This window comes from Acinonyx jubatus, chromosome B1, assembly GCF_027475565.1.
Source record: "Acinonyx jubatus isolate Ajub_Pintada_27869175 chromosome B1, VMU_Ajub_asm_v1.0, whole genome shotgun sequence".
Classification (NCBI taxonomy): domain Eukaryota; kingdom Metazoa; phylum Chordata; class Mammalia; order Carnivora; family Felidae; genus Acinonyx; species Acinonyx jubatus.
This window is the reverse complement of record NC_069382.1, coordinates 199,515,274-199,542,424: the sequence shown is the minus strand read 5'-3', so window position 1 is coordinate 199,542,424 and position 27,151 is coordinate 199,515,274. Positions and strand designations below refer to the sequence as shown.

General features: G+C 45.9%; 1 protein-coding gene across 3 annotated transcripts in view; it reads left to right on the top strand.

Annotated features, from left to right (window-relative positions):
- The first annotated feature begins 3,529 nt into the window (after window positions 1-3,529).
- Window positions 3,530-27,151, top strand: part of HTT (huntingtin) — a 145,984-nt gene continuing 122,362 nt past the window's right edge. For 2 of the 3 annotated variants that reach the window (XM_027071080.2, XM_027071023.2), the window contains exons 1-3: window positions 3,537-4,047; window positions 17,470-17,553; window positions 27,031-27,151. In XM_027071080.2, the coding sequence (XP_026926881.2) occupies window positions 3,824-4,047; window positions 17,470-17,553; window positions 27,031-27,151 (429 nt within the window). In that variant the 5' untranslated portion in view covers window positions 3,537-3,823. Of the gene's footprint in view, window positions 4,048-17,469; window positions 17,554-27,030 lie in introns of all 3 variants that reach the window. The other variant, XM_027071126.2, reaches the window with a different exon arrangement.

The window sequence follows — 27,151 nt, the reverse complement described above, 5'->3', positions numbered from 1 at the left end:
ACCTGTCTCAAGTTCCTGCTGTGTGTTAGCTCCACACAGGCCAGCCGGCCACGGCCACTGGAAGCATCCCAGGAGAGGGACCTTGTTCCCTGTCAACGTGCATGTTTACGGGGATCCGAAGGGAACCGGGAGCCCCTGGCTGATCATGCAGCAGTGGCAGACTTCAGGCTCCGGGGAACGGCTTTGCTGATGAAAAGAACAGCCTGATCCCAGACATCTTTCACCAGGGAACTCGCATCCCAGAACTTCCAGAACTGGTATCAGCCAGCCTTTCGAGCCCTTCCCGCCGAGCATCTGACTGCTATATCACTGAACGGGATCCCCAGGGTCACCGTCAAGAGGCCGGCTCCTCTCTCCATACACGTGCAGCACAACCAAGGGAGCCAAAGATAGCAAGAAAAGGTTAAATGCAGACAGACAGGCAAAAAAGACACATCACCTCAAGGAACAACCATTCAACCAACAGCCGACTCCTCAACAGGCAGAATGAAAAGCAGAGGACAGTGGTGTCCAGGCCTTTCATCTGCTGACAGGAAACATCTGTCATCCTTGAACTCTATACACAACCAAAACTCCATTGAGAATGAAGGCAAAGTAAAGGTTTTTTTTCAGGTCAACTGAGAGGGATTTCAGCGGTAAAAGGTGCCCTGTAAAAGCAAGTCTCTGTGGTGTTTTCCGGGCGGAAGACCATGACCCCAGCTGGAAGCTCGGAGATGCAGGAGGGCACGAAGAGTAAGAAGACACGGTAGAGGTGGGAGTCAGTTTAAACAAATGTTGATTGTTCAAAACCACAATCACTGTGTCTGTGTCTTTTGCAGTACGTGTGTGCATTTGTGTAGAATTAAGATACATGGCAATAGCTCTCTCTCAATTGGAAGGAAGCTTCAGGGGAGACGGGCAGGAGCCACCGGCCCACTCACCTCGTTCCCTGTGGCCCTGCCGTGCGCCCCCGGGGACTCCTACCGGGTTTGGGGTCCAGAGTGTGCGTCCGCCCCCAGCTGCACCGTACCCCATTTGTGCGGGGCGCTGGGCGCTTTAAATATCTCCCTCTCTCCCTCGGCAGGATCTGTCACCAGTGTGTTGCTAGGCTTTCGTTTTTAGCTCCCCCACCCAAACCTACTCTTTTACATTCTTTCCTACTAAATAGTACAAGTTCGTTGTGGAAGATTTGAAAAATACAGAAAAAACACAAAGGTTAAGATACGAATCACCTATTATTTCTTTGTTCACAAGAGTCACTGTCACAGACTTACTGACCAGGTCCCTTTTCTGTGTGTGTGTGTGTGTGTGTGTGTGTGTGTGTGTGTGTGTGTAGTTTCTTCTCCCTCTTTAAAAAAAGAAAGGGGCGGAGGTCATGCTATGCATAGTAGTGTGCTCACGCATTGCACACTTTGCCTGTGTCACGAATGCTCTCCTAAAGCAGGATCTGAGCGACTGCAGTCCTGTGGATGGATCGTGATACATTTAGCCACCTGTTCTGTCCAGCATTTATGTTGTTTCCATGTTTTTTGTCCTCAGTGTTGCTGTAATAAGCGATCGTCCTCACGTATACGCGACTGTTTCCCTGGGGTAAATTACCAGAAGTGTCTTTACTGTTCAGGGACTATGCCTGTCTTTTTTTTTTTTTTTTTTAACTTTTAATGTTTATTCATTTTGGGGAGACAGAGACAGAGTGTGAGCGGGGGAAGGGCAGGGAAAGAAGGAGACACAGAATCTGAAGCAGGCTGTAGGCTCCCAGCGATCAGCACAGAGCCTGACGTGGGGCTTTAGCTCACGGACCCCGAGATCATGACCTGAGCCGAAGTCAGACGCTTCACCGATGGAGCCACCCAGGAGCCCCAGGGACTATGCCTGTTTTTAAGGCTTTGGAGACACCAGGCCGAACTGCACACCCACCTGTGTTCATCTTTAATGGCTCTGTTTTGGACTATGCCAAACTTTTCTCTGAATTTAAACACAATCTGCTCTCATGACAGTCCCTTTCTAAAAGGCCTTCCTGTCAGGATCATAGTAAGTTCTGGACAGGTGACTTTCTTCCTGCCGTGGCTGAAACAGCCGTGATCTCTTGTGGGCAAATAAGGTCTCATGACTCAACCTCTCTGGACCGGTTTAGAATTTGGTCTAGCAGCATATAAACAGAATAATCCAAAGTAACAGGAGCTTAAACAAAATAGAATTGTTTCTGGCTCACAGATTTTGAGAAGTCCAGAGATAGGCAGGCCAGGATGGAATGGCCCAGTCATCTGGGCCCTGGCTCCGTCTAGCTCCATCCTGCCAGGATGTGGTTTTCATCCTCATGACCCAAAACGACTTCTCAAGTGCCAACCAATATATCCCCATTCCAGGAGGCAGGAGTTTCTCACGGACTGTTGGCCACGTGGCCTCGCCCGACACAGACACAGCAGTTTGTAGCCTAATCCTGAATGCCACCTTTGCCTTATTCACTTGGTTACGAGCGAGCCACCAGGGACAGGCCACACTCCAGGGGAGAGGACTATAGAAGGGCATGGATATTGGGAGGGGGTCACTGCGCTGTCTTAAACGTCAGCGGACCACAGCACCTGACAGCCTGGAGCCCGGCCATTGTGGCCTGCTGTGCCTGAGCTGGCACGTGGCCTGGCCCCGTGGACAAGGTCTTTATTAACATCACGGAACTGGGACCTGGAGGCTGGTGGCATGATGCTCTGATGCCCTTTCCCTGAAGGAGGGCCCTGTTGCTATCCCCTCAGGGACAACTTCTGTGGTGCCGCTGGGCTTCCCTTTACTGACCGCCTGGTACAACTGACAGGCTGTGAGAGAAAGGGGAGTTGTGGCTTGTGGGTCCAGAGTAGGGCGCTGCCCTGAGTGCGCCCTGGAGGTTCCTAGGCATGCATCACCTCCCCCCAAGGCAGCTCTCTCTGGGGCGAACCCACTCCCCGCCAGTAAGGTTGGATGGCCGCCCTTGGATGCCCCACTGTCCCCTGTGGTCCTCTGCTGACTCACCGACCTCCGCTCCAGGACCCTTCTCCCCAGCCTGCCCCACCCCAAGCAGGAGGTGCCCTACAGACATCTGTGGAGCAGTAGTCTCCTTGAAGGGGACCCGCTAGGATCGGGCAGTTATTGCTGCGGGTGCCATCTCTGGGGTCAAAGCTGCTTCTTGCTGCACCAGCCACAGCCTCTGCGGGTAGTAGGCACCGACCAGGCAGATTTTTACCCCCGTGCCAACCCTCCGCTCCCCCTCGCGCTGCAGACTCAGCGAGGCGAGGCACCTGTGCTCCCCACCGCCCGGACGGACCCCCAGGGGCTGGGACGCGGCCCCGCTCTGCCCCACCCGGCCCTGCCCTGCCCGCCGGGCTCGCTCCGCCGCGCTCCCCGGTGCCGCCCCGCCCCGCCCCGCCCCGCCCCGCCCCGCCGGCCCTCTGTCCCGCCCCCTGCGGCGCCGCTCCCGCCCCTTGCCCCGCCTCTCCCCTTTTGCCCCGCCTCTCCCCTTCTGCCCCGCCCCCTCCGGAGGGCGGTGCGGTGATCTCAGCGGCGCGGTGATCTCAGCCGCGGCCCAGAGAGGTGACCCCCGCGGGACCCGGCCGGGCCGGCGCCTCGGTCGGCCATTGGCAGAGGTCGCCGCCATTGGCTGTCAATCCCGCCGGCCCGTCCTGGCCCCGCCCCGCCGGCGCAGCGTCCCGGGACGTACGGCCGCGGGGGCTGCCGGGACGGCTCCAAGATGGCCGGGAGCCTCGGTTCCGCTACTGCCTGCGGCCTCGAGCCCCATTCATTGCCGCGCTGCTGAGCGGCGCCCCGAGTCGGCTCCAGGGTTCCGGGGGCTGTCCCCGCGGTGCGGGAGGCCGCCATGGCGACTCTGGAAAAGCTGATGAAGGCCTTCGAATCCCTCAAGTCTTTCCAGCAGCAGCAGCAGCAACAGCAGCAGCAGCCGCAGCCGCCGCCGCCGCCGCCTCAGCCTCCTCAGCCGCTGCCGCAGGCGCAGCCGCCGCTGCCTCAGCCTCAGCCGCCGCCCCCGCCGCCGCCCCCGCCGCCCCCCGGCCCGGCCGTGGCCGAGGAGCCGCTTCACCGACCGTGAGTATGGGCCCGCTGCCGCTCCGGCCCAGCGACGGCCGGGAGCGGCGGCGTCCCTGCAGACCCCGGCCCCGCGGCCCCCGAGCTCCGGGCGCATCGTCGCCCTTCGTGCTGCGAGACCCCGTCCCGGGGCCCTGCCCGGGTCCCCTCGCGTGCGTCTGCGCCGCTCCGCAGGCAGGCACGGCCTCACGGGCCTCCGCTGAAGGCACCGACGCGGGCTCGGCCCCGGTCCTCTGCCTTTCCCGGCGTGCGAAGTTAGGGAAGGAACTTGCTGCTTTGTATTTGCAAGAGACGGGCTGTGCTGTGAGCAGAACTTGGGAGAGCCGAGACCGCCACTTCCCTTCCCTTGCCTTCCCTCTCCTCCTCTCTGAGAGGGAGGAGCGCTGGGCGCAGGACACTTCGCGACGCGCCAGGCATTGGAGCTGGGGTGATGGGGGGACAGCGATGACATCATGCCTTTGGGGTGGCGGGGCGCGGGAGGGCGCGGGCGTGCGGGCCCGGCCCAGCGGGAGGTTCTTTTCCAGGGGGCTCTTGAAGCAGCCTGTGTGACTCGAGGCTGTCACTCTCAGGGCACTTCCGTTACTCCGGGAATCGGTGGCATCGGCAGGAGAGCCGCTTGCCTAAGCCCAAGTTCGTCTGCAGACGCTTGAGTTGGGTTTGCCAAGTACGTGGTGAGCTGCTCAGAAGGTTATTATTAAGAAGCGAGAAATCAGAAAATTGGCCCAAGTATTAGGAAGAGTTGACAGGCTTATCGCCTGCTTTCAGTTGGAAATAAAAGCAGCCCCTTGCAGAGGGAGCGGTTAATTGCGGGGGGATGAATGACGCGCGCTACACCGGGGTCGTGGTCCAGCCTGCTTGCGGGCCCCGCAGGCGGCTCCTGTCGCCTTCGCTGGTGACATCTGGTAGTGTTGGAAAGCTGGGGGTCTCTGTTGCTTGTGCCGGGAGAATTTTTGAGACAGAAAGAGACCGGACCTTCTGACAGCACCCAGGCGCTTTTCCCTTGAAGTCTTCATGAGCCGAGTTGAGCCGAGTTGAGCAGCGCCCTGCTGCAGGTCAGGCCTTTCTCCCCCTCCAGGGCATTTTATTTTCCTTCTGGATGTGTACAAGGTGGCATTTGATGAGGACAGTTTTTGAGAAACTCACTCTGTTACGACTGATCCATTTTTAGTAAGGTTTTCGTATTTGTTAGGCTGCTGACGTGATCCTTGCCGTGTCCTGAGCGTTTAATTAGAAAGTGAGCATTATGGGGAGTAATGTTGGCTTATCCGTCAGGATACAACTTAGAAATAGAGGCGCCTGTTAGGCTCTTGATTTTGGCTCAGGTCATGATCTCCTGCGGGATGGAGCCCTGCATCAGGCTCTGCACCGACAGCACAGAGCCTGCTTGGGATCCTCTCTCTGCCCCTCCCGTGCATGTTCTCTCTCTCTCTCTCTCTCTCTCTCTCAAAAATAAATAGACACTTGAAAAATTGAGAAATTAATTTTTCTTCTAAGAGGTGAAGAAATATTGGATATTTAGACAAAAATTGGATATTTCTCTATGTTTGGATATTTAGAGAAAAAAAATTAAAACAATTTGACTTATTTCTACAGCAGCTAATTTATAATCGTAATTCATTCCAGAATCATAATTCATCCCGGAGGTAGATGCCATGGAAGTTCACACACTGCCTGGCTCTTGTTAACAGGAAGCATAAAGCAGGGCTCGGGTGGGAAGGGAGACCTTACTGCTGTCACTGTCTGTGGGCTTGTTCGAACACTTGGTCTGTCTAAACATATGCCATCTGTTTCTTATGCTGCTCTGACAGAACCTGAATTTGCTTAACTTCAAAATACGGATATAAAGAGATTTCTTTGTAAAGCTGGCTTGACAAAAGTAGATGTTGTTTCATTACTTTATGTTAAGGTAACGTGTGATTGATTTGTTTTAAAAGCGTAATCTATTATTTTCACGCAAGTAGTACATTCATGTGATGCAAATTCTGAAGTTACGAAAAGGTAATGAATAAAATGTCTCTCTCCCACTCCTTTCTCTTGAGCACCTAACTCTGCCCAGAGGCAAGCTCTGTTCTTCTTCCTCCTTGTGTATCCTTACAGATTCAATCCATGCATATATGAAGATAGATTTTAAATTACTTAAAGCAAAAGTATTTCAGAACAGTAACTTTTAAAGGTTCATAGCATGCTCTGAAATCAGCTACATTGGCCTAATTGTAGTTATTTTAAATAAAATGCACAAATATCGTATTTTTAGACATTTGCTGTTGAGAAAGCAGGTATTCATTAATTTTGAGTAGTCAACTCAAAATTGCATCTTGGCATTTCTGTTCAGGTGCTTCAGCTGAAAAACCCATTCCCCGGATTGTCCAGAAACAATTTGGAAAGGATCTGTTCTATTTTTATGGTTCTCCTCCTCTGTTGTGTGAAACTGTAGCGTCACAGCCGTGTGTGGGCTGCAGCCGAAGTAGCCGGGTGCCTGCTCTCTGCTCAGCACGTGGGATGCAGGGCCTCTGGGTGGGACTGGCTGTGGTCTCAGCAAGGCTGGCGTGCAGGGGCGCCAGAGGTTGGGACCATCCTAACTGTAATTTTGAGGCAATTGACAGTTGCCTTTGGTTCTTTCTTACTCTCCTTCAGATTTCCTGTCGTTTCCCCCTAGCTTTAATTATTCATTCATCAATAAGTATTTACTCAACAACTGATGGGTGCCTCTTGTAACAGTTGCAGGGCTACAGCCGTCAACAGGTAAAAAGCTCTGCCCTCTGAAGCTTTCATCTCAGTGAGGGGCACAGACAATAAACAGGATAGATAAGTAAAGTATAAAGTATGTTAGTGATAAACGAAGAAGAAGGAACGGCAAGGCAGGGAAAGGAACTAGGAGACGTCAGGGTTGATAAGGTGTTGACATTCTAGAGAGGATTTCCAGGGAAGGTCCATTGAGATGGTGGCTCTTGAATAAACACGTGAAAGAGAGTCGAAGGTCTGGCCATGAAGGTGTGTGGGGGAGCGGCATTCCGGGCGGGAGAACAGGTCCAAAGGCCCCCCTGTTTGAGGAAGACCAAGGGGTTCGTTTGGTTGGTTGAATTAGTGAGAGGGAGACTCTTAGCGGGTGAGGCCAGAGAGGTAGAGGGAGCGCCACCCACATCGGTAGGCCCTTCCTGGTGGGCGCACTAAGGACCTTGGCGTTCATTCTACGTGAGGTGGGAAGTCATCGCAGGGTTTGGTTAGAGGAGCAGCAGGATCTTAGTTCCATTTTACAAGGAACACTGGTTGAGAACAGTGAAGGGGAGCACGGGCAGAGGCAGGACACCAGTTAGGAAGCTGTTAAAGTGATCAGGTGAGAGGGTGGTGGGCTCCGTCAGGATGTTGCTAGTGGCAGGGTGACAAGTGACTGAATTTTGAAGGTGGAACCAACAGGACTTGTTCCTCTCTGCTAAGCGTGAGGTGACGTAGCTGTGCTTGGTATTCTCATCCAGGGCACTTTCAGCTGCAGATAACAGAAAACCCTGCTGCAGTGGCCTAAACAGGCGAGATCTTATTATAAGACAGGAATAAGTCTGTGTGAGGAGGCCGAACACCAAGATTAGGGACCTGGCCTCTTTCCTTTCCTTTCCTTTCTTTCATCTCTGCACCTAACATGGGGCTCAAACTCATGACCGCAAGATCAAGAGGCGCCTGCCTTACGGACCGAGACAGCCAGGCGCCCCTCTTTCTTGTACTTAGTTTGTAAGGCCTTGCCCTCGTGCTTTCCAGTTTTTCAAAGCTGACTTGTCTTTTTTATTGTGGAATTGAAACCGTTCTTTATGTGTTCTGCACACTAGACCCTTATCAGATATATGATTTTTAAAAACATTCCTCCTGTCTGTGGATTGTCTCTTCATTTTCTTGGTAGCGTCCTTTGAATTGAAAGCACAAAAGTTTTTCATTTTCATGAAGTCCAGTTTTCTATTTTGTCTTCAGTCGCTGTGCTTTAGGTGTCACAGAGATGTAGAACTCCCATGTTTTCTTCTAAGAATTGTAAGTTTTACTCTTACATTTAGGTCTGACCCATTTTGAGTTAATTTGTATATATGGTGTAAGGTGAGGGTCCAGCTTCGTTCTTTCGCATGTGGATCTCCAGCGCTCCCAGCACCGTTTATTGAAAAGATTCTTCTTTCCCCTTTGAGTTGTATTGGCACTCGTTAAAAACTAATAGCCCATAAACGTATGGATTTTTTTCTGGACCTTCAGTTTTATTCCATTGGTCCAAATGTCTATATCCTCTTCCAATACTATACAGTCTTGATTACTGTATTTTTTATCACAATTTCAAACCATGAAATTTGAGTCCTCCAACTTTGTTCTTTTTTAAGATAGTTTTGGCTATACTGGACCCCATGCATTTCTGTATCAATTGTAAGATCAGATTGTCAGTTTTTACAGAGAGGCCAGCTAGGATTCTGATGGGGATTGCATTGAATCTGTAGATCAATTTGGGGAGTATTGGCGCCTTAACAGTATTGAGTCTTCCAATCTGTGAACATTGGCAAAGTTATTCTGTAAACCGTCAGATAGTCGGCCGTTTTTAGGCTTTGTGGGCACCATGTCTCTGTTGCAACTATTCAACTCTGCCATTGTAAAATAAAAGCAGCCAGGGGTAATATGTAAATGAAGGAGTGTGGCTGTGTCCCAATACAATTTTATTGATGACATTGAAATTTGAATTTCATATAATTTTCACATGTCATGAAATATTATTGTTTGATTTTTTTTTTTTTTTAATCAACCATTTAAAAATGTGAAAACATTTCTTAGCTCAGAGACTGGCCCAAAACATGCAGGCTGTAGTTTGCTTACCCCTAGATTAAATAGGATGGGACCACTTTTGTGAACCATTTCTTTTCTGGTTCCTTTCTATTAACTAGTTTAAAAAATTATAAAAGTTACACATACACATTGTAAAACATCTTCAGACGGCTCAGAAGATGAAAAACAAAGCCCTCCTCCTAGTCTGTCCTTAGTCTTATTCCCTAAAAATAACAATTATTAAATGTCTTTTGTCGTTTTCTCTGATTTTTTAAATGCATATTCAAGCATTTAAATGTGTCCCTGTTTTTGTTCTCATGATTGAGATCACCCTGTATTTTTCATTGACATTGTTCCATAGTAGTGCATAAAATTCTTACTGATTGCTGTATAATATTGTGGAATTTCTTGTTTATTTATTTGGAGGTGAAATTCACATAACATAAAATTAACCATTTTATTTTGTTTTTTAATGTTTATTTATTTTTTTGAGGGGACGGGGAAGGGAGCAGTGCGAATGTGCAGGTCAGGGAGGGGCAGAGAAAGAGGGAGAAAGAAACCCCCAGCAGGCTCCGTGCTGTCTGTGCACAGCCCCATGCAGGGCTTGAACTCACAAACTGTGAGATCATTCCCAGAGCTGAAACCAAGAGTTGGACACTTAACCAACTGAACCACCCAGGCACCCCAAAATTAACCATTTTAAAGTGTATAATTCAGTGACAGTTCATACATTGACACGAATTTCTTTTTGAAAAAGGACTTTTGGAACTTCGAGGCAAAGGTTTCACGTTGTCCTGGTTTCAAATGGCCCGCTGATGAATTCTGTCCACCTGAGAGAGTCCCGACCCCTGTTACCTGTAGCTCCCGAAAGGGAGCCAGCCGCTTGGTAAACTACCTTGGAATGGGCCCACCGTCAGGACATTTAGTCTTATTCAGATGAGAAGGAGAAATAAAACACAGTATAAGACCCTGTTTAATGTTGTGTTGAATTGAATCAGCTCGGGTGCTGGAATATGTGTTAGAGACGTGGTCTGCCATAGGTCCTTGCTGCTTAAAGTGCGGTCTCTTTAGGGCCAGCAGTTTGTATCACTTGGAGCTTATAAGGAGTGTGGAATCTTTTCTGCACCTGAAGTCTACTGAATCAGAGTCTGCATTAAAATTTTTTTTAAATGTTTTCTTTCTTTCTTTACTTATTTACTTATTTATTTTAATGTTTTATTTATTCTTGAGAGAGAGTCACAGCATGAGTGAGGGAGGGGCAGAGCGAGAGAGGGACACAGAATCCAAAGCAGACTCCAGGCTCTGAGCTGTTCACCACAGAGCCTGACGTGGGGCCTGAACTCACCAGCCGTGAGACCATGATCTGAGCCGAAGTCGGACACTCAACCGACTGAGCCACCCAGGTGCCCCTATTTATTGTTTATTAAAAAACCTTTTTTTTTTTTTTTAAATGTTTATTTCTGAGAGAGAGAGACAGAGCACAGCAGGGGAGGGGCAGAGAGAGGGAGACACAGAATCCAAAGCAGGCTCCAGGCTCTGAGCTGTCAGCACAGCCCCACGCAGGGCTCACTGGATGCTTAACCGACTGAGCCACCCAGGTGCCCCTAGAGTCTGCATTTTGACAAATTCTGTGAGCAATCTGTTCATGTTAAATCTTAAAAAGCCCCACCATAGATGGTCAGGCTCTGTTGCTAACAATGCCGCCAGCATTTGGGAGGGAAGATTTGGGCTGCTTTGTCCAGGTGTAGCTGAGGAGTATCATGTCTCTGCCCCAGGGCCATTGGGCATTTGTGTGGCTGCAAAGTGGGTTGTCACCCTGACACGTGAGCTTCAGGGGGCATGGAGAGCTCCCAGTTACTGGGAATGGGGACTAAAGTGGAGCTTGGACTAGGTGACCTGGAAGGAGCCCTTTCAGCCGAGTGCCAGTTTTGTGCCAGGCTCAGCCCTGGGCCCCGGGGTTATAGCAGTGAGCAAGACCAGTGGTGATGAATAGTATGGGGAGAAACAAATACACAAAGAATAAGGGGGAGCAGGGGTGTGCAGTTTTATTTAGGGTATAAAGTGCGCTGAGAAGGTGATGCTGGGGCACAATGGAGGGAGCAAGCATTTGGATATCTGGAAGAGAGATCCAGGTGGATGGAACAGAAAAGTAGCCGTGCGTTCTGTATTTGAGGAGTAGTAAGGAGGCTGGTGACTGAAGCAAAATGAAGGGCAGAAATAGGAGAGGAAGTTGGGGGCGGGGGAGAAGAGAGGTGGTGAGGGGCAGCCAGATGGGGCCTTGTGCACCGAAGGAGTAAGGACTTCAAAGCTTACTCTGACCAGATGCACGCTTGTGTGGTAAAACAAGTGATCTGATTCGTGTTTCTAAAAGGTCACTTTGACAGCACGCAATGCTGGTCTCGGCCGCGTTATCATTGCTGGTGGGCGTAGAAAACGGTACAGCGACTCTGGAAAACGTTTTGGCAGTCTCTTGTAAAACCGAACATACAATTACTGTTTGACCCGGCAGTTGTTCTCCTGGGCATTTATCCCAGAGAAGTGAAAAATTATGTTCACACAAGAACGTGTACACGGCGTTTGTAGTAGCTTTACTCATAATGGCAAAATCTGGAATCAGCTTAGGTGCCTTTCAACAGGTGAGTGGTGAAACTACTCGGCCGTAAAGCGAAATAAACCCCGATACCTGTCACAGCTTATGTCACTCCTAAGGAAATCATGCCCGTGAGAACAGCCAATCCTAAAAGGCCACATACTCTCTCATGCTTCTTGTATAACATTTTTGAAAGGACACAGTTTGAGGCATAGAGACTAGATGAGTGGTCACCAGGGTTAGGGAGCGTGTGGTGGGTGTGGCTCTAAGAGGGACCATTGTGGTGAGGGAAATGTTCTGTGTCTGGAATGTGGTGGATCCATAAACTTAACACCTCTGATAAAATTGTAGAGAACAAAACACACACACACAAATGTCATTTAGCTTAACAGATTGGTTTTTTGAAACGCACCTTTTTCAGTTAGTGATTGTTGCTGTATTCAGTTAGATCACCAGTAAGAAAGACTTTGTTGTGGATTGGGGAAATCGTAGTCCTTGGTTCCCCTAATCAAATAGCGCTTTTATTTTTAAATTGTGTATGACACATAATTCTAAAATGACTTCTGATGTCCCATTCCTTCTTTTAAAAAAAAAAAAATTTTTTTTTAACGTTTATTCATCTTTGAGAGACAGAGCATGAGTGGGGAAGGGGCAGAGAGAGAGGGAGACACAGAATCCTAAGCAGGCTCCAGGCTCCGAGCCATCAGGACAGAGCCTGACGTGGGGCTCAAACCCACGAACTGAGAGATCATGACCTGAGCCGAAGTCGGACGCTCAACCGACTGAGCCACGCTCAACCGACTGAGCCACCCGGGTGCCCCTCCCATTCCTTCTTAAAATCTCTCTGAAAGGGCTCTAATGTTGTAGGAGCACTCATGTTAGAGTGAAGCGGCAGCTGCTGGGGAGTCGGGAGGCCTCAGTCCCACTTGCCGGCTGGGGTGTGTGGGCACTGCTAGGAAAGTGATTACGAAGGGCAGGATGAGGGCAAGATGAGCAATGTTTTTCAGTTCTGTGTGTAGTCTGGGCCTTTCCCTCGCCAGCCCTCAACCTGGAATCACATTTTTCTTTTTTCTTTAATGTTTTTAATGTTTATTCATTTTTAAGAGACACAGAGAGAGAGAGAGCATGAGCAGGGGAGGGGCAGAGAGGAAGGGGGACACAGAATCTGAAGCAGGTTCCAGGCTCCGAGTGTGAGCACAGATCCTGACACGGGACTTGAACCCTCGGATCACGAAATCAAGACCTGAGCTGAAGTCGGATGCTTAACCTACTGAGCCACCCAGGCGCCCCATGGAATCATATTTTTCAAGCATAGTCTTAGAATAACATGATACTAAAAATAAGAATTTAGATGAGGGCTCAAATTCCCAGTTTTAGAATTCTTTGATAGTTGTTTTAACATGGTTGTGCTGTGCCGTAGCGTCCTTGCCTTTTCCGCGCGACTCCTTGCAAATGTGTTTATGTGCAGAACGCTTCGGTAAGTGGTAGGAAGGGCTGACCGAAGTTTGCTCGCATTATGGAAGGTGAAGTGAAGATGATTGCGTTTACCGAAGTTGGAAGAGCCAGGACTGCTTACCCTGTTCACCCAGTTCCTGCCCAGAGCAAGGCGGCTCCATTTCCACCTTAATTTCCATCCTTACTTTTCCTGTAGAACAAGTCAGTCTGATGTGCCAGTTCATCAAGCGAGTTAAATTCCGTGGGGGGGATGAAGCAGCTGTAATTTTCTTCAATTTCCGAGTTAGCTTATTGGGCAAAATAAGGTAGGAAGTGGATGTTTCAAGCAGGAGCCACAGACCATACAAGAATTGAGTTTGAAGATGTATGCCCAAAACAACGGAGTTATTTGGAGTGGCCAGAGTTCCCTGAAGGTTGAGGAGCTTGGCTGAGGAAAGGTTGGAAAGGAGCCTGAGGCTGCGCTCTAACCCCAGTTTGGAAGTTTTAAGCACCAAGTGCTAGGTGGCTCGTTCTACTTCCTCATTGCATTGGTGGCCTGACAGCTTTCAGTAGGTCATATTGGAAGAATTGTTTTCTTCGTTTTCTCATATTTTTGGTTAATGTCTCTTTGCTGGGGTGTCTGAGGGCAAAGTCTGATCCTCACACTTTAAAATGTGGGTATTCTTCAGTGTGATGAAAGAGGAGGTACTTTTTACAGGATTTTGGTTACACTTGCCGGTGTTTAGGGTTTGACTTGGATGTAGTGAAATTGTGTGGTTCTTTAATGATAATGTGTTAGTTTCACACATGTTTAGCCATGTTAGCAATAACAATGGATTTAAGAAAAATAGAGCAAAATTAAAATATTTGGTAGCGATCAGATGGTTTTTTTATGCTTCTCACACAAAATAAGTACTTCCTAATTATTGTTTAGCAACCGTTGAAGACTTTATCTACCTGCAGAATTTTGTGATTATTGAGTGTGGAAAAGTTTAAAATTTTATCGTTGCTAGGAAGTGGTTGTGGATAAGGTAAGAGAAACTTAAAACTTGTGCTTTCTTGTTAAGCTGACCAAGATAGAAAGTATACTGTCCTCTTTTGCATAGTGAGAATCATTGGAGATCTCGTTAAAAGGCCTGTGATTGATTATCTTGATTATAGCCAGAGGGACTCCACCGGCTCCAGCTTCTGGTCCACACTGGGTTTGAGTTTGAGTATGTGGCTTTTTTTTTTTTTTTTAATTTATTAAATTTTTTTTTTTAAGCTTTGCTGTTTCTGTTTCTTTTTCATCTTTTGGGTCTAGAAACTTGGGTTTAAAGTAATTATCATTTATCTTCTGAATCTAACTTCTGAATTATCGATCTTCGGAATCTGTTAAGACTGACTCCAGAACTTTTGAGTCTGTTTTAACGTGTATTTTACTTAATCTTCCACAGAAAATGTTGGTTCATCCATTCCTTTATCAGCTTTTTTAAAATATGGTCCTTGCTCTTAGTCTGTCGTCCCAGGGAGATAGTTGCAGGAAGGGTTGTGATCAAGGAGTGCGGTGGAGGTGCTGGCTGGCAGGGCCTGGGGACGGAGCCCGGGGCGAATAAGACAGGCTTGCCCCACAAGGAGCTCCACAAGAGCAGCTAGACTGAAATAGACCACAGAAAAATGCATTTTTATTTTGCTGGCTGAGATCCATATCCTGTCTTAGACATTTTGTTCATTTTATAAACGTTTGCTTAAGTTCTGGCAAGGTGGTGGGGGGACAGCCGTGTAGGTCTCCATGAAATAAGGTGCAGGCCTTGACAACTGTGTTGTGTACTGCTCACTGGATTCTTTTGGCTTATCCCATATTTGAGGAGGGAGACAAAGTTCTTTTTAAGACTAATATTTGTATCTGTCACTTCTGAAAAGATAAATGTTGCGTGGACCTTGCCAATTCTCCATCAGGCATGTGTGTAATTACTGGGAAGCTGTTGACTTTTTTTGTTATTGTTTTTTTTTGACTCTTTTTTGGTACCTTGGTGTGTGAATTCAGTTCATTTAAGGCCTTGGGCAGATTTGCACTCTGGAAATCAAAAGGTAATGGGTAGGTGAGTTTGTTTGCTTCCTAAATGCTTACTTAAAATAGTCAATACTCTTTAATTTTCTTGATGGTGGTCTTAAACTGGGTAAACTCTAAGCTGTTGTAATGGCGACTTTAACCTGGGGGTTAAGGAAGAGAACATCTTAATTCTCAATGCACTCTCTCTTTTCTTCTTTAACTCGAGGTGTGATTTACGAACAGCCGAACGTGCCCTGTTTAGTGTAGAGTTTTGTGCGTAAAGCCCCGTAACTGCTCCCACGCTGGAGGTTTAGAACAGCTTCATCACTCTTCAAGCTTCCTCTTGCCCTTTGCTGCCAACTCTTCTCCCAGCCCCTGTAAATTACTGGTCACTTTCTGTTCCTGTAGTTTTGTCTCTTCCCGAACATCCTATATATGGAATTCCCCACTTTGTGGTCTTGAATCTGGTGCATCGAGATTCACTCTCATGTATGTTAGTGGTTTGCTCCTTTCTGCTGCCAAGCAGTAGTCCAGTGTCTGTGGCGGTTGTTCGTCCGTCCACCAGGTGAAGGATATTTGGGTTGTTTCCATCATAGTGCTTTGAAGTGGGTGGCTCCTGAGGGTGGGAGGTGAGAACCCTCTGTTCCTCGTGGTCACTTAGGGACCCAGGCTCCTTCCATGCTGCTGTTCTGCCATCTTGTCTTTCTCCGTGTAATCAAAAACTGGGTGTTAGGCGTGTTTGTTCCAATTGGAGGGAAGTAGGGGCGCCTGGGTGGCTCAGTCGGTTAAGCGTCCGACTTCAGCTCAGGTCACGATCTCGCGGTCCGTGGGTTCGAGCCCCGCGTCGGGCTCTGGGCTAATGGCTCAGAGCCTGGAGCCTGCTTCCGATTCTGTGTCTCCCTCTCTCTCTGCCCCTCCCCCGTTCATGCTCTGTCTCTCTCTGCCTCAAAAATAAATAAACATTAAAAAAAAAATTTAAATCCAGTTGGAGGGAAGTAGAAGGGGACATCCCAGGGTCAGCCAGTGAGGCACATGCTCCACGTTATCACTCCCATTCCCATTTTGTCTGTGAGAACTAAGTGTGCCTGCCCCTCCCTCGCTGCAGGGAGGCTAGGCAGTGCAACTTCTCACTGGGGGTGTGTGTCCAAGGAGAAAGGATGGTGTTTGGGTGGATGCCGAGCCAGCAGTCTGCAATATTAAGTCGTCGGTAAACAACTCATTTAGGAGAGAGACCAGTAGGATAGGAAACACACGATCACCAGTCCTGTAACGATGGACTCTGGTTGGCCAGTCATTGGGAAGCCCCCTCCTTGCTAGCCTTGAGCTAGGCTTCTCTTTCAGGCTCTGATTCTTTTCCTGTTTGGAACCCCTCTCTCTTCTTCCTTTTGGCTACTGGCTTCCTGCTTCCGAGGCTCTTCCTTGCCCCTGAAGTGCCTTTTGGAGGCTTTGCCTTCATTGGATTTGTACAATTTGTAATAGCCTGTCCCTTCAGGTGCACTTTTTGGAGTCTGAGGGTTGCATTGGGGATTAAATAGTCACAGGTGTTCGTAGGTTAGATTCGCGCGCCCCCCCCCCCTTGGTAATATCATTTCCTCAAAAACTAGTAGTCTTCTGGTTTAGGTGTATTTTTAGTTAGTGCCATGTACTGGTAGCCACACTCAAATTCTTCTCTGAATGTAGCTCTTAAGCCTGGTTTAATTTTTGGCTTCCTCTTTGGATCATCCCTCTGTACCTTATTTTGCAGGTACATACCTTGAAGGCATTTGAAGCTGTAGGTTTGGGTGGGAAGCAAGTGCCTTCACTTTGGTCTTGACCAGGCTGTTTGTCTCCTTGTGTTGGCTCCAGAAGTCTTCATGGGAAGCTTCAAGAAGGGCTTTGAGGCCAGAGGCTTATTTCTAGCTGTTTGGGGAGGTAGAAGCGGTTAGTCACTGTCTATACCTTATTTAAAAATTTTTTTTTTTTAATGTTTACTTATTTTTGAGAGACAGAGACAGAGCACGGGCAGGGAGGGAGCAGAGAGAGGGAGACACAGAATATGAAACAGGTTCCAGGCTCTGAGCTGTTGGCACAGAGCCTGACGCGGGACTTGAGCTCACAGACTGTGAGATCGTGACCTGAGCTGAAGTTGGACGCTTAACTGACTGAGCCCCCCAGGTGCCCCCCCCGTACCTTATTTCATACCTAGTAGAGAGCATGAGGTCTGCAGGCAGTGAACAGTGTGATTTTGAGCAGTGGAGGCAGCTTGGTATGAAGAGTAGGTTTGGTACTGCATTTCATTGAATCGCAGGCCCACCATCAGTGTGATCACCTTGGGTGAGTCACTGTACTGCACTTCCTCTCACATGGGGAAAATAGGTGCACCAGTAACAGCTCCTGACTTTTCTGTGCCACATAGTTTAGGAAGCCTTTGGTCGAACTTATCCGTGCCTCCCTGTGCTGACTCTACCCTGCCCACCAACATGGGCATATGGTTTATTCCTAGTAGTCCAGAAGTGCTTATGGATTGAATGAATGATGTGTAGAAATAAATGGAATGGATACTTTAACACATGTTCACTTCTTTTCCTTTTTTTTTTCCTTTTAGAAAGAAAGAACTCTCAGCCACCAAGAAAGACCGGGTGAATCACTGTCTGACGATATGTGAGAACATAGTGGCACAGTCACTCAGGTAATTGCACTTTGAACTTTCTAGTAAAAATTAAAACTGTAGATTTTCATTCTTAACGGGCTAGAATACTTGTCTCTTCAGTTGTCTTAAAACATTTAAAGGCCTCTCTTCCCACATTTCTGGCTATATAGCAAGGCTATCCGGACGCTATAATGAGTAGTATTTTCTGTTTGTAATCTTATGTACAACAGTTGTAACCATTATGATAATTGAGCACCACGTTTATATTTAATTAGCACTCTTGTAACTGTAATCATTTAAAAATTATCTTTTGTTTGATATTTTTACATTATCGCAGCGACTGGAACAACAGGCGGCTGTCCAGTTACGTGTCTTCTGTTTGCTTGTCACTGGCGCCCTGTGGCTGCTGGTCCCAGTGGTGGCTGCCCACTCATCTGTGCTTTGGGGTTGGCGGGGTTGCGGGCGGTTGACTATAAGTCGATTTCCCTTGCTCCATCTTTCTTCTGGGGCGGACCAGTGGCATCTGCTTTTGTGGCTGTGCCACGTCTCCTCATTCTCTTTGCTTTTGGCTGTCTGTCTTTCTAAATGCTGTTCCCAGTGGCTGTGGATAGTAAATATTTCAGGCCCGTTTCTCATGGCTGAGCAGGAGACAGAGGTACCTGAGATTTCTGAATTCTCTTACCTGACTGGATGGGTGTGAAATACTTCTAGCCTTTCTTTCCCGTGGAGCAAATAATTGTTATCCTCCTCCTTGGAAGCCGGACAGAGCTGTCTATAATCTGTTAGAAAAATACTCTTGATTTTAGTACTGACAGAAGCTTAGTGATTCACTTATTTGTAACGGCACTTGGATTTGTGTTTTATATTTTCAAAGTGATTTCACATACAATATTTCATTTTAGCTGAACTCATCCCATTGTTTGGGAAATGTGGATGATTTCTCTTTCTGATTTGTAGCGATGTGGGAAGCAGATGAAATAACAAATGAGAGTATGTGCTGAAAATAAAAATTCTAAGTTTGCATGCTATTGTAGAAAACAACACTATGATACACGTAGGGAAATAAACGTTTGAATTCCATGTATACTCCTTATAAGCCAGGTGATTTTGGATAAATTTTACTTCTTTGAGTCTCTGTTGCTGCATTTGTGAACTGGAAGTCCTGATTTTTAGTGTTCTTGTGGGATCGGGTGACACTGTGTATGTGTGTTCGTTAACTGCATGGGCACGAGAGTGCTGTGCGGTTGTGATGGGTTTTGTCCAAAGCTATAAAGTGTCAGTGCTTTCATGTGACATGACTTCAGACCCTTGACAGACATTTGTGCCCTGCTGCTGTAGCGCAGTCTTGCTCACCTGGCCTGCGGCGTCCGGGCCTCAAGGAACGTTTCACTGTGGAAGCTTGTGGATCCAGAAGACAAGCTCTCCTCCAGTTTGAGAGCTTCTTTTATATTTATTGTTTCTTTTGATCATTCTCACTGGAATTGATGGAATGTTGGCTTAGATTTGCATGTTAGTAAAGCGCGTTGGGATATCTCAGGAGTGATTTGTGGTTCAATTTGCCATCTTAAAATAATAGCTGTTGATGGTTTTCACGTGAGTGCATTTCTTCTGTTTTTATGGAGTAATGCTGATAGTCATACTCCTTGTTCTACAGAAGAACATGTTGATAGGATAATTATGGATCCAGAGAGGTCATCTTTGGTTTCATCAGATCAAAGAACACATTTAAGATACTTTCCATACTTTGTGGAGAGTGTAGAACCTAAGTATGTAGAAAATGCATACTAAATGTTTAATGAAATCTTGATAGCTGGTATTTCCTGTGATCTCTCCTTGAGTATAACTAAATTTTGGTATATTTTTGAGCTTCTGTGATATACTTGTCTCCGGTGTGGTTATTTTAGTGGTAGCTTCTGGAGTTTTTAATGGGGGAGGTCATTTAAAACTTCATGGGTATGTAACTGTTAGTCTACTTCAGCTCTCAATTTGGTGGTCTAACCTACTGGTTCCTAAATACGTATGAGCATCAAGGTCTTCCAGGAAATTTGTCAAAAATACAGTAGTGAAGATCCTTCACTGCCCTCTTTTCCAAACACACTTACATTTTCTGTTTGGATGTAGTCTAGTGATTTGTTTTTAACAAGTATCCTCTTGGAAATACCTAGGAACGCTTATCTAAGCATGCGTACCTTGACAAAGTGTTTGGGTAAAAGTACGTATACAGAAATCCATTGGTTTCCCGTGTATTAGCATAACTCAGAAAATGTCACGGTTCAAGATCCAACTCACAGTAGCACCAACATATAAAACTTCAAGGAATTGAGAAGAAATATGCAAAAAATATGTAAAGACTGCTGTTGACTTTCTTGAAAGGTATAGGTGACTACTTCTTTTCCTAAATGGAAGATTTTTTATCGTAAAGCTGAATTTTCTCTAAGTTAATCTCTAAATTTACGATAGTCTTGACTAGAGTTCTAGTAAGGGTATTTTTTTTAACTTGTTCACCTGTAAGAATAAATACATGAATGTTGTAAAGAAAAGCTGAAAACATCAGCAGTATGGTGAGAGATGGTGTACACAATATTGAGATAGTTAGACATTAAAGAAGGTATAGGATTGGAAGTTAGAGTATATGTATGCATCTCTGTGTGTGAATTTATGATAAAGATAACATTTTGTATCAGCAGGGAAATGATGGATTATTGAACCAAATGACTAGAGAAAAATTATATCTGTATCTCATATTGCAGACAAACATAAATGTCAGATTACTTAAAAGTAAAAGAAAAGAAATTATTGGGATACCTGGGTGGCTCAGTCGGTTAAGTGTTCGTCTGTTGGTTTTCGCTCAGGTCATGGTCTCATGGCTTCGTGAGTTCGAGTCCCGCATCAGGCTCAGTGCTGGCAGCGCAGATTAAAAAAAAAATTTTAGGGGCGCCTGGGTGGCTCAGTCTGTTAAGCATCCAGCTTCAGCTCAGGTCATGATCTCACAGTTCATGGGTTCAAACCCTGCATTGGGCTCTGTGCTGACAGCTCAGAGCCTAGAGTCTGTTTCAGATTCTGTGTCTCCCTCTCTCTGTCTCTGGCCCTCCCCTGCTTGTGCTGTCTCTTTCAAAAATAAACATTAAAAAATAAAAAAAAAAAAAATTTAGATTTTAAAATCCAAATCTAAAAATTTAAAAATCTAAAATAAAAAAAAATCATGTTTTAAAAAATGGAATTATTATTACAAAAAGAATATTTAATCTTAGGTGGAAGAAAGCTAACGATATAAGGGAAAAACTTGTTGTTTTTTTTTTTTTTAACGTTTATTTATTTTTGAGACAGAGCATGAATGGGGGAGGGTCAGAGAGAGGGAAACACAGAATCTGAAACAGGCTCCAGGCTCTGAGCTGTCAGCACAGAGCCCGACGCGGGGCTCAAACTCACGGACCTCGAAATCATGACCTGAGCCGAAGTCGGCCGCTTAACCGACTGAGCCACCCAGGCGCCCCGGGAAAAACTTGTTTTGACTGGAATATAGTTCGATGTGTCAGAATCCACCTTAAAAAAGCTTGAAAGTAAATTCAACTTGGGGGAAATGTTGACAGCATATATAGCAAAGGTTTAATAGTTGTTAAAGAGCAATTATAAATCATTAAGAAGCAGACTATCAGCCTAATAGGAAAATAGGCAAAGAACATGACTGAGTAGTTCAGAAAATAAGAAATACAACTGGGCCAGTGAACCCGATAGCTGACTTTCTGTGTTTCCTGTGGAAAGATACTCACATTTACCAGTCATCAGTAGAAGGAAACAGAAACAAAAATAAGAACAGCTGCCATCTGTCAAATTGACAAACATTAGGAAATACTCAGGATTTTTGTCAGAGGTATACAACCTTCCTAAAAGGCAGCATGTCGAGCTTTAGACTCCTCCGTGTGGCAGTTTCACCTGAGACTTTATCCGCGGGAAAGTGCGTGGCGAAATTGGTGCAGTGCTGTTCATCGCATTAGAACATTAAAGGTCATCTGAACGACTTAATGACTAGTAGGGGAATTGAAAAACGAAGATACATTTAAATTTTTTTTTTAATGTTTGTTTATTTTTGACAGAGACAGAGCATGAGTGGGGGAGGGGCAGAGAGACAGGGAGACACAGAATCTGAAACAGGCTCCAGGCTCTGAGCTGTCAGCACAGAGCCCGATGTGGAGCTCGAACCCACAGACCGTGAGACCTGAGCCGAAGTCGGACGCTCAACCGACTGAGCCACCCAGGTGCCCCGAAAACGAAGATACATTTATAGAAGGGAATGTTTGTTAACTTTGCAAAAGGTGACTGTTAGATATGTGTATTGTGACCAGAAAATTTATTAACACTGTATTAACAAATTAAGTTTAATATATCAAGGAAGATATTTGCTCTGGCTGAGTAAGGTTAATGCCAAAGGCAGGATTTACTTCCTGTCTCAGACAATTGATAACAGACAAAATCTGTGTGACACTGGTTTTCAGGACATCAGGCAAAGAGCAACAGCAGCCCTTGACAAATGAGAAAGGAGTGTGGGAGCCGTATGGCTTCCCAATTCCTGTCTGGAGGGAGTAACGCTGGGAGGGAGGCCCAGGCAGGGCCCGTGGTTTGCTGAGTTGAGCAGACGGAGCTGCTCGCTGAGGCCAGTTAGCGAGAATGGTGGAGAAGAGAGAACTGCCCAGAATGCTCTCTGGAACCCGTGGGGGGAGACGTCCCTGAGTCTTCAACGTGCTGCCTGTCGATGTGCACGTGCTCATGAGGACGTGCTGGGATGGGGCCTCCCGAAAGGACCTGAAGGGGCGCTCGCCGAAACCCCCCCTGATGCGGGAAGAGCTCCTGTTGACTCCAGCCCAAGCAGACAGGTGTCCTTCGTGGGCCATGGCTGGAGTGTGCAGAAGGGCGTGCTCCGGCGACAGGGTTAACTTAGCCCTCGACTGCAAAGAAACAGGAAAATAAAATTCGTAGCGGTCCCTTGAAACTGATTCAGAAATTGCACAGGTGGTAAAATTTGTACAAAATCATGAAAACAGGTACTCAACTATTTTATGTACTCAAGAAGCTAGAGAAAAGATGGAATGTGTTAAGTAGAGACATTAAAAAGAGCTAAATTGCACAAAGAGTGACAGCAGATTTGTTGCTAGAAAATGCATGTCAGAAGTCAGTGGGACATCATTTGTAGAGGAAGGAAAACCCCTGGAACTGCACGGCCAGTAAATAAATCTGTCTCAAAACAAAGGTGAAGTAAAAACTTTTTCAGACACAGAAAAGCTGAAATAATTTATGTCCAGCTGGGACTTCAAGAAATATTAAAGACGGTGTTTCAGGGAGGAGGAAAGGAAAATAAGATCAGAGAGACATCTGGATCCACACAGAGAATTAAAGAGCAGGCAAACGGTAACTATGGTGCTTGGATAGAAGACTTTCTGCCCTCGTTTGTCATCTCGTTAAAAGTTAATTGATCGCTTACAGCAAAAATGATAACCGTGTACTTTGGGCCTTATGACATGTAGAAGTAAAATGTGGGGCAACACCAGAATGAAGGCTGGCAATAGTTTGTGGTAGGCAGAGTAATGCCTCTGCCCCCCAAATTTAACAGGTCTTACTCCCTGGAATCCTGTGTGAGTGTACCTCTAGGGAAAGAGTCTTCAAAGATTTGATTAAGGATTTTGAGATGGAGAGATTATCCTGGGTTGTCCAGGGGGACCGTAAATGTAGCCACATGTATCCTTGTGAAAAGGAGGCAGAGGGAGATCACACGTGCGCACACACACATACACGCAAGGCGACGTGAAGCTGGAACAGAGACGGGCTTGAAGATGCTGGCCTTGAAGATCAGAGGGAGGTGGCCACAGGCCAAGGGATACTGGCTGCCACCAGACCTGGAAGAGGCAAGGAGTCCTTTGGAGCCTCTGGAGGGGACACAGGCACTGCCAATACCCTGATTTTGGCCCAGCGATACTGATTTCGGACTCCTGGCCTCCATAACTCTGACAGGGATAAACGTCTATGGTGTTAAGCCACCCAGCGTCTAGCAGTTTGTTACAGCAGCCACAGGAAACAAATCCAGTACTGTTGTAAGTTTCTCTGCTGTATGTGAAGTGCTGTCATGTCATTAAGGCAGGCTGGGATCAATTAGAGATGTATACTATAAACCAGGTAACAATTAAAAGCACAACAAAGAGTTACGGCTAATGAGCCAAAAAAGATAAAATGTCATCCTAAAAATACTTGACCCCAAAGAAAGCAGAAATAGAGAAAAAGGCAAATAAAGAGCATCTGGAGTAAGTAGGAAAGAACCAGTGTGATGGTAGATTTAACTCTAGTTCCACCAATAACGACATTAGACATAAGAGGCAGGTTTTCCAGATCCAATGAAAAACCAAGACCCTGTGTAACCTGCGCACGATAAACCGTTTTAAACATAAGGTGCAAATAGCTTAGAAGTAAAAGCATGGAAGGGCCCACTCACCATACTAACACTCTGATCAGATGAAAGCTGGGTTGCTTTTGCTTATGTTCATGTCAGACAGTGGATTTCTAAGCAAAAGCTATTACCAGAAATAGAGTGGTCATTTTATAATGATGAAGGCATCAGTTCATCAAGGGAGCATAACAATCCTAACCGTTTATGTTCAGAATACATGAAGCAAAACCTGATTGAACTGCAAGGGGAAATAGACAAATCCACAATTATAGTCAGGTTCCAGGAGCTTCTCTTAAAAACTCTTTGAGCACGTAGACCTAAAATCTGGATCTAGAAGACTTGAACAATACTATCCACCCTTATGGGCCTGATTGGCATTTATAGACACCCCACCTGGAATAACAGAAGACACATTCCTCTCTAGTGCTCACAGGACGTTTACCAATACAGGCCACATGCTGGGCCATAAAATAAACCTGAGGGACTCAGTTATTTGAGCGTCCGACTTGGGCTCAGGTCATGATCTTGTGGTTCGCGAGTTTGAGTTTCACATTGGGCTCACTGCTGCTGTCAGTGCAGAGCCCACTTCTGATCCTCTGGCCCCCCTCTCTCTGTCCCTCCCTCCTTACACTCTCTCAAAAATGAGTAAATATTAAAAAAAAAAGTCTTTAAAAGGATTCATACAAGTATGCTCTTTGACCTCAATAGGATTAAGTTGGAATCTGATCCAGAAAGATAGTCTGGAAAACAGGTAACATATTTCCACCCATGGGTCAAAGAGAATGTCAAAGGGGAAATTTGAAAGTATTTTGAATTGATGAAAATAAAAACAAAAGATTTCAAAAGTTGTGGTATGCCGCTATGACATATCCAAGGGAAATTTATAGCTCAATGCCGATTTTGGAAAAAAGAGAAAGGTCTCAAATCAATGCCCTTAGCTCCCATGTCAGGAAACTTGAAAAACAAGAGCATGTGAAACCCAAATTTATCAGAAGAATGGATATAAAGATAAGAGCAGAAGTTAGTAAAATCGAAAACAGAGAAGTCTGCAGTAACTCAAACCTGAAGTGAGTTCTTTGAGAATGTCGGTGAGATTAATCAGACTGACTGGCCAGGTAAGAAAGAGTGCAGTCACAAATGACCAGTACCTGGGGTGAGGGAGATGATTTTCGTGTGGGTTCTATAGATATTAAGAGGATTAGACGGGAGTATTGGGAAAAACTTTATGCCGGTAAACCGGACAATTTAGGTGAAACGGACAGGTTTCTTAAAAGACATTTCTAAACCTCTCTCAAGAAAGAACCTATAACCTCATTAGCCCTATATCTGTTTTATTAAATTATTAAAAATCAGTATTCGATTTAGTTATTGGAGAACTTTTAAGCATGGTTGGAAATGGTATATGAACTTATTTTTTTCTTTTAATTGAGACATAATTGACCTACGACACTGTAAGTTTGAAGTATAGCACGATGGTTTGATACGTTTATATATTGCAATGTGATTGGTGTCAGCTAATACCTTTATCAAGTCACATAATTATTGTTCCTTTTCTGTGTTGAGAACAGTTAAGATCTGGTCTCATAGCAATTTTGAAGTTTATAATATAGTATTATGGACCGACTGTAATCACTATGTTGTGCATTAGATGTTCAGAACTTATTTATTACTTGAAAGCAAACCTTTGAAAGCAAACTTTTTCATCTGTGGGTTTTATGAAGTCTAAACACAGATACAGTATGTCTGATGAAAGTTTTGTGTCTGAATTGAGATGTGCTCTAAAGAAAAGATTGTTAAGTAGACAGTAATTTTTCCATATTGATTACATGTTGAAATAGTTATATTTTGGATATATGGGATGAAATGACGTGTTATTAAAATTAATTTTGTTTTTTCTTTTTCTTTTTGACGTGTGCCCCAGAAACTGTAAAATCACACGTATGGCTCAGGCTGTGTTTCTGTAGCCAACGCTGCTTGGAGCGGCCGTGTCCGTGTCCGGAGGCCTTTCCTGCTGAGCCCTTTTTTCACAGCTGTGTTCCCCACAGATGAGGTCTGAAGTTGCGCTGGGTGGCATGTTTTGTTTCTTGCCTGTATTTGTCGGCCGTTGTTAAGATGGTCCCCTGGTTTCTCTTAGGCTCGTGGTCCTGACCGTTGGTAGGAACCACGATGAAGTGAGAAAGGGGGAGAGGACCTCCATCTCCGAGGACTCTAGGGGGAGACCGGGAAACAGTCAGAGTTTGAGTCTTCAAAGATAGCGGCATTATTCAGGGGCTGTGTTTGGGCTGGTGGTACTTCACGGTGCCGGGAAATCTAGTCCAGTACACGGCCCACCAGCTTATCTCTGCCATGGCTGTGCTTAGCCACATGGATCACGACAACGCAGACAGACGGTCTCAGTCAAGCATTTTAAAATCATCTGCGAGTGTTACATAGACTCCCGTCTTTGCGAGACTGGGACAGAGCAGCAGAAAGCACAGCCTGCCCGTGATCGTGTGTCGTCTTACGGTGAAATGTGGTTATACTTTGGAACACATTGGGAGCAAGAATAAAAAGGAGTAAAAGAGTCATATTGGTATACTGATTTTCAGGGTTCCAAGAATACTGTCAGCAAGAGTAGAAGTAACCTGTTGGCAGAGAGTGGCAGATGGCTGTCTGGGAGTGAAGCAGTATCTTTCTTTCCTCTTTTTTATGGAGTTCAAAATACATACAAAACAGTGGCTTTTTGAGGTTGATTTAACTAAAACTTTAAAAAAATGAAATTTGTCTTACAATTTTTTTCCAAATAAGCTTTTAAATTTTAGAATAGTTTTAGACTTAAAAAAAATTGTAAAGATGCATAGAGAGTTCCCCTCTACCTCACATCCGGTTACCCCAGTTCTTAGCATCTTACATTACTGTGGTATGTTTTTCACAGTTGATGAATCAGTGTTAATGTACTAATTAACCTTCATTTTTATGTAATGTCATTTTACTGTTCCAGCGTCCTGTAGAGGACACCAGATACCTCATTGCATTTCATTGTCATGTCTTCTAGGCTCCTCTTGGCCGTGACAGCCTCTCTCTCTCTTTTTTTTTTAACTTAGAAATTCTCCAGAATTTCAGAAACTTCTGGGCATCGCTATGGAACTCTTCCTGCTGTGCAGTGATGATGCAGAGTCGGATGTCAGGATGGTGGCTGACGAGTGCCTCAACAGAGTCATAAAA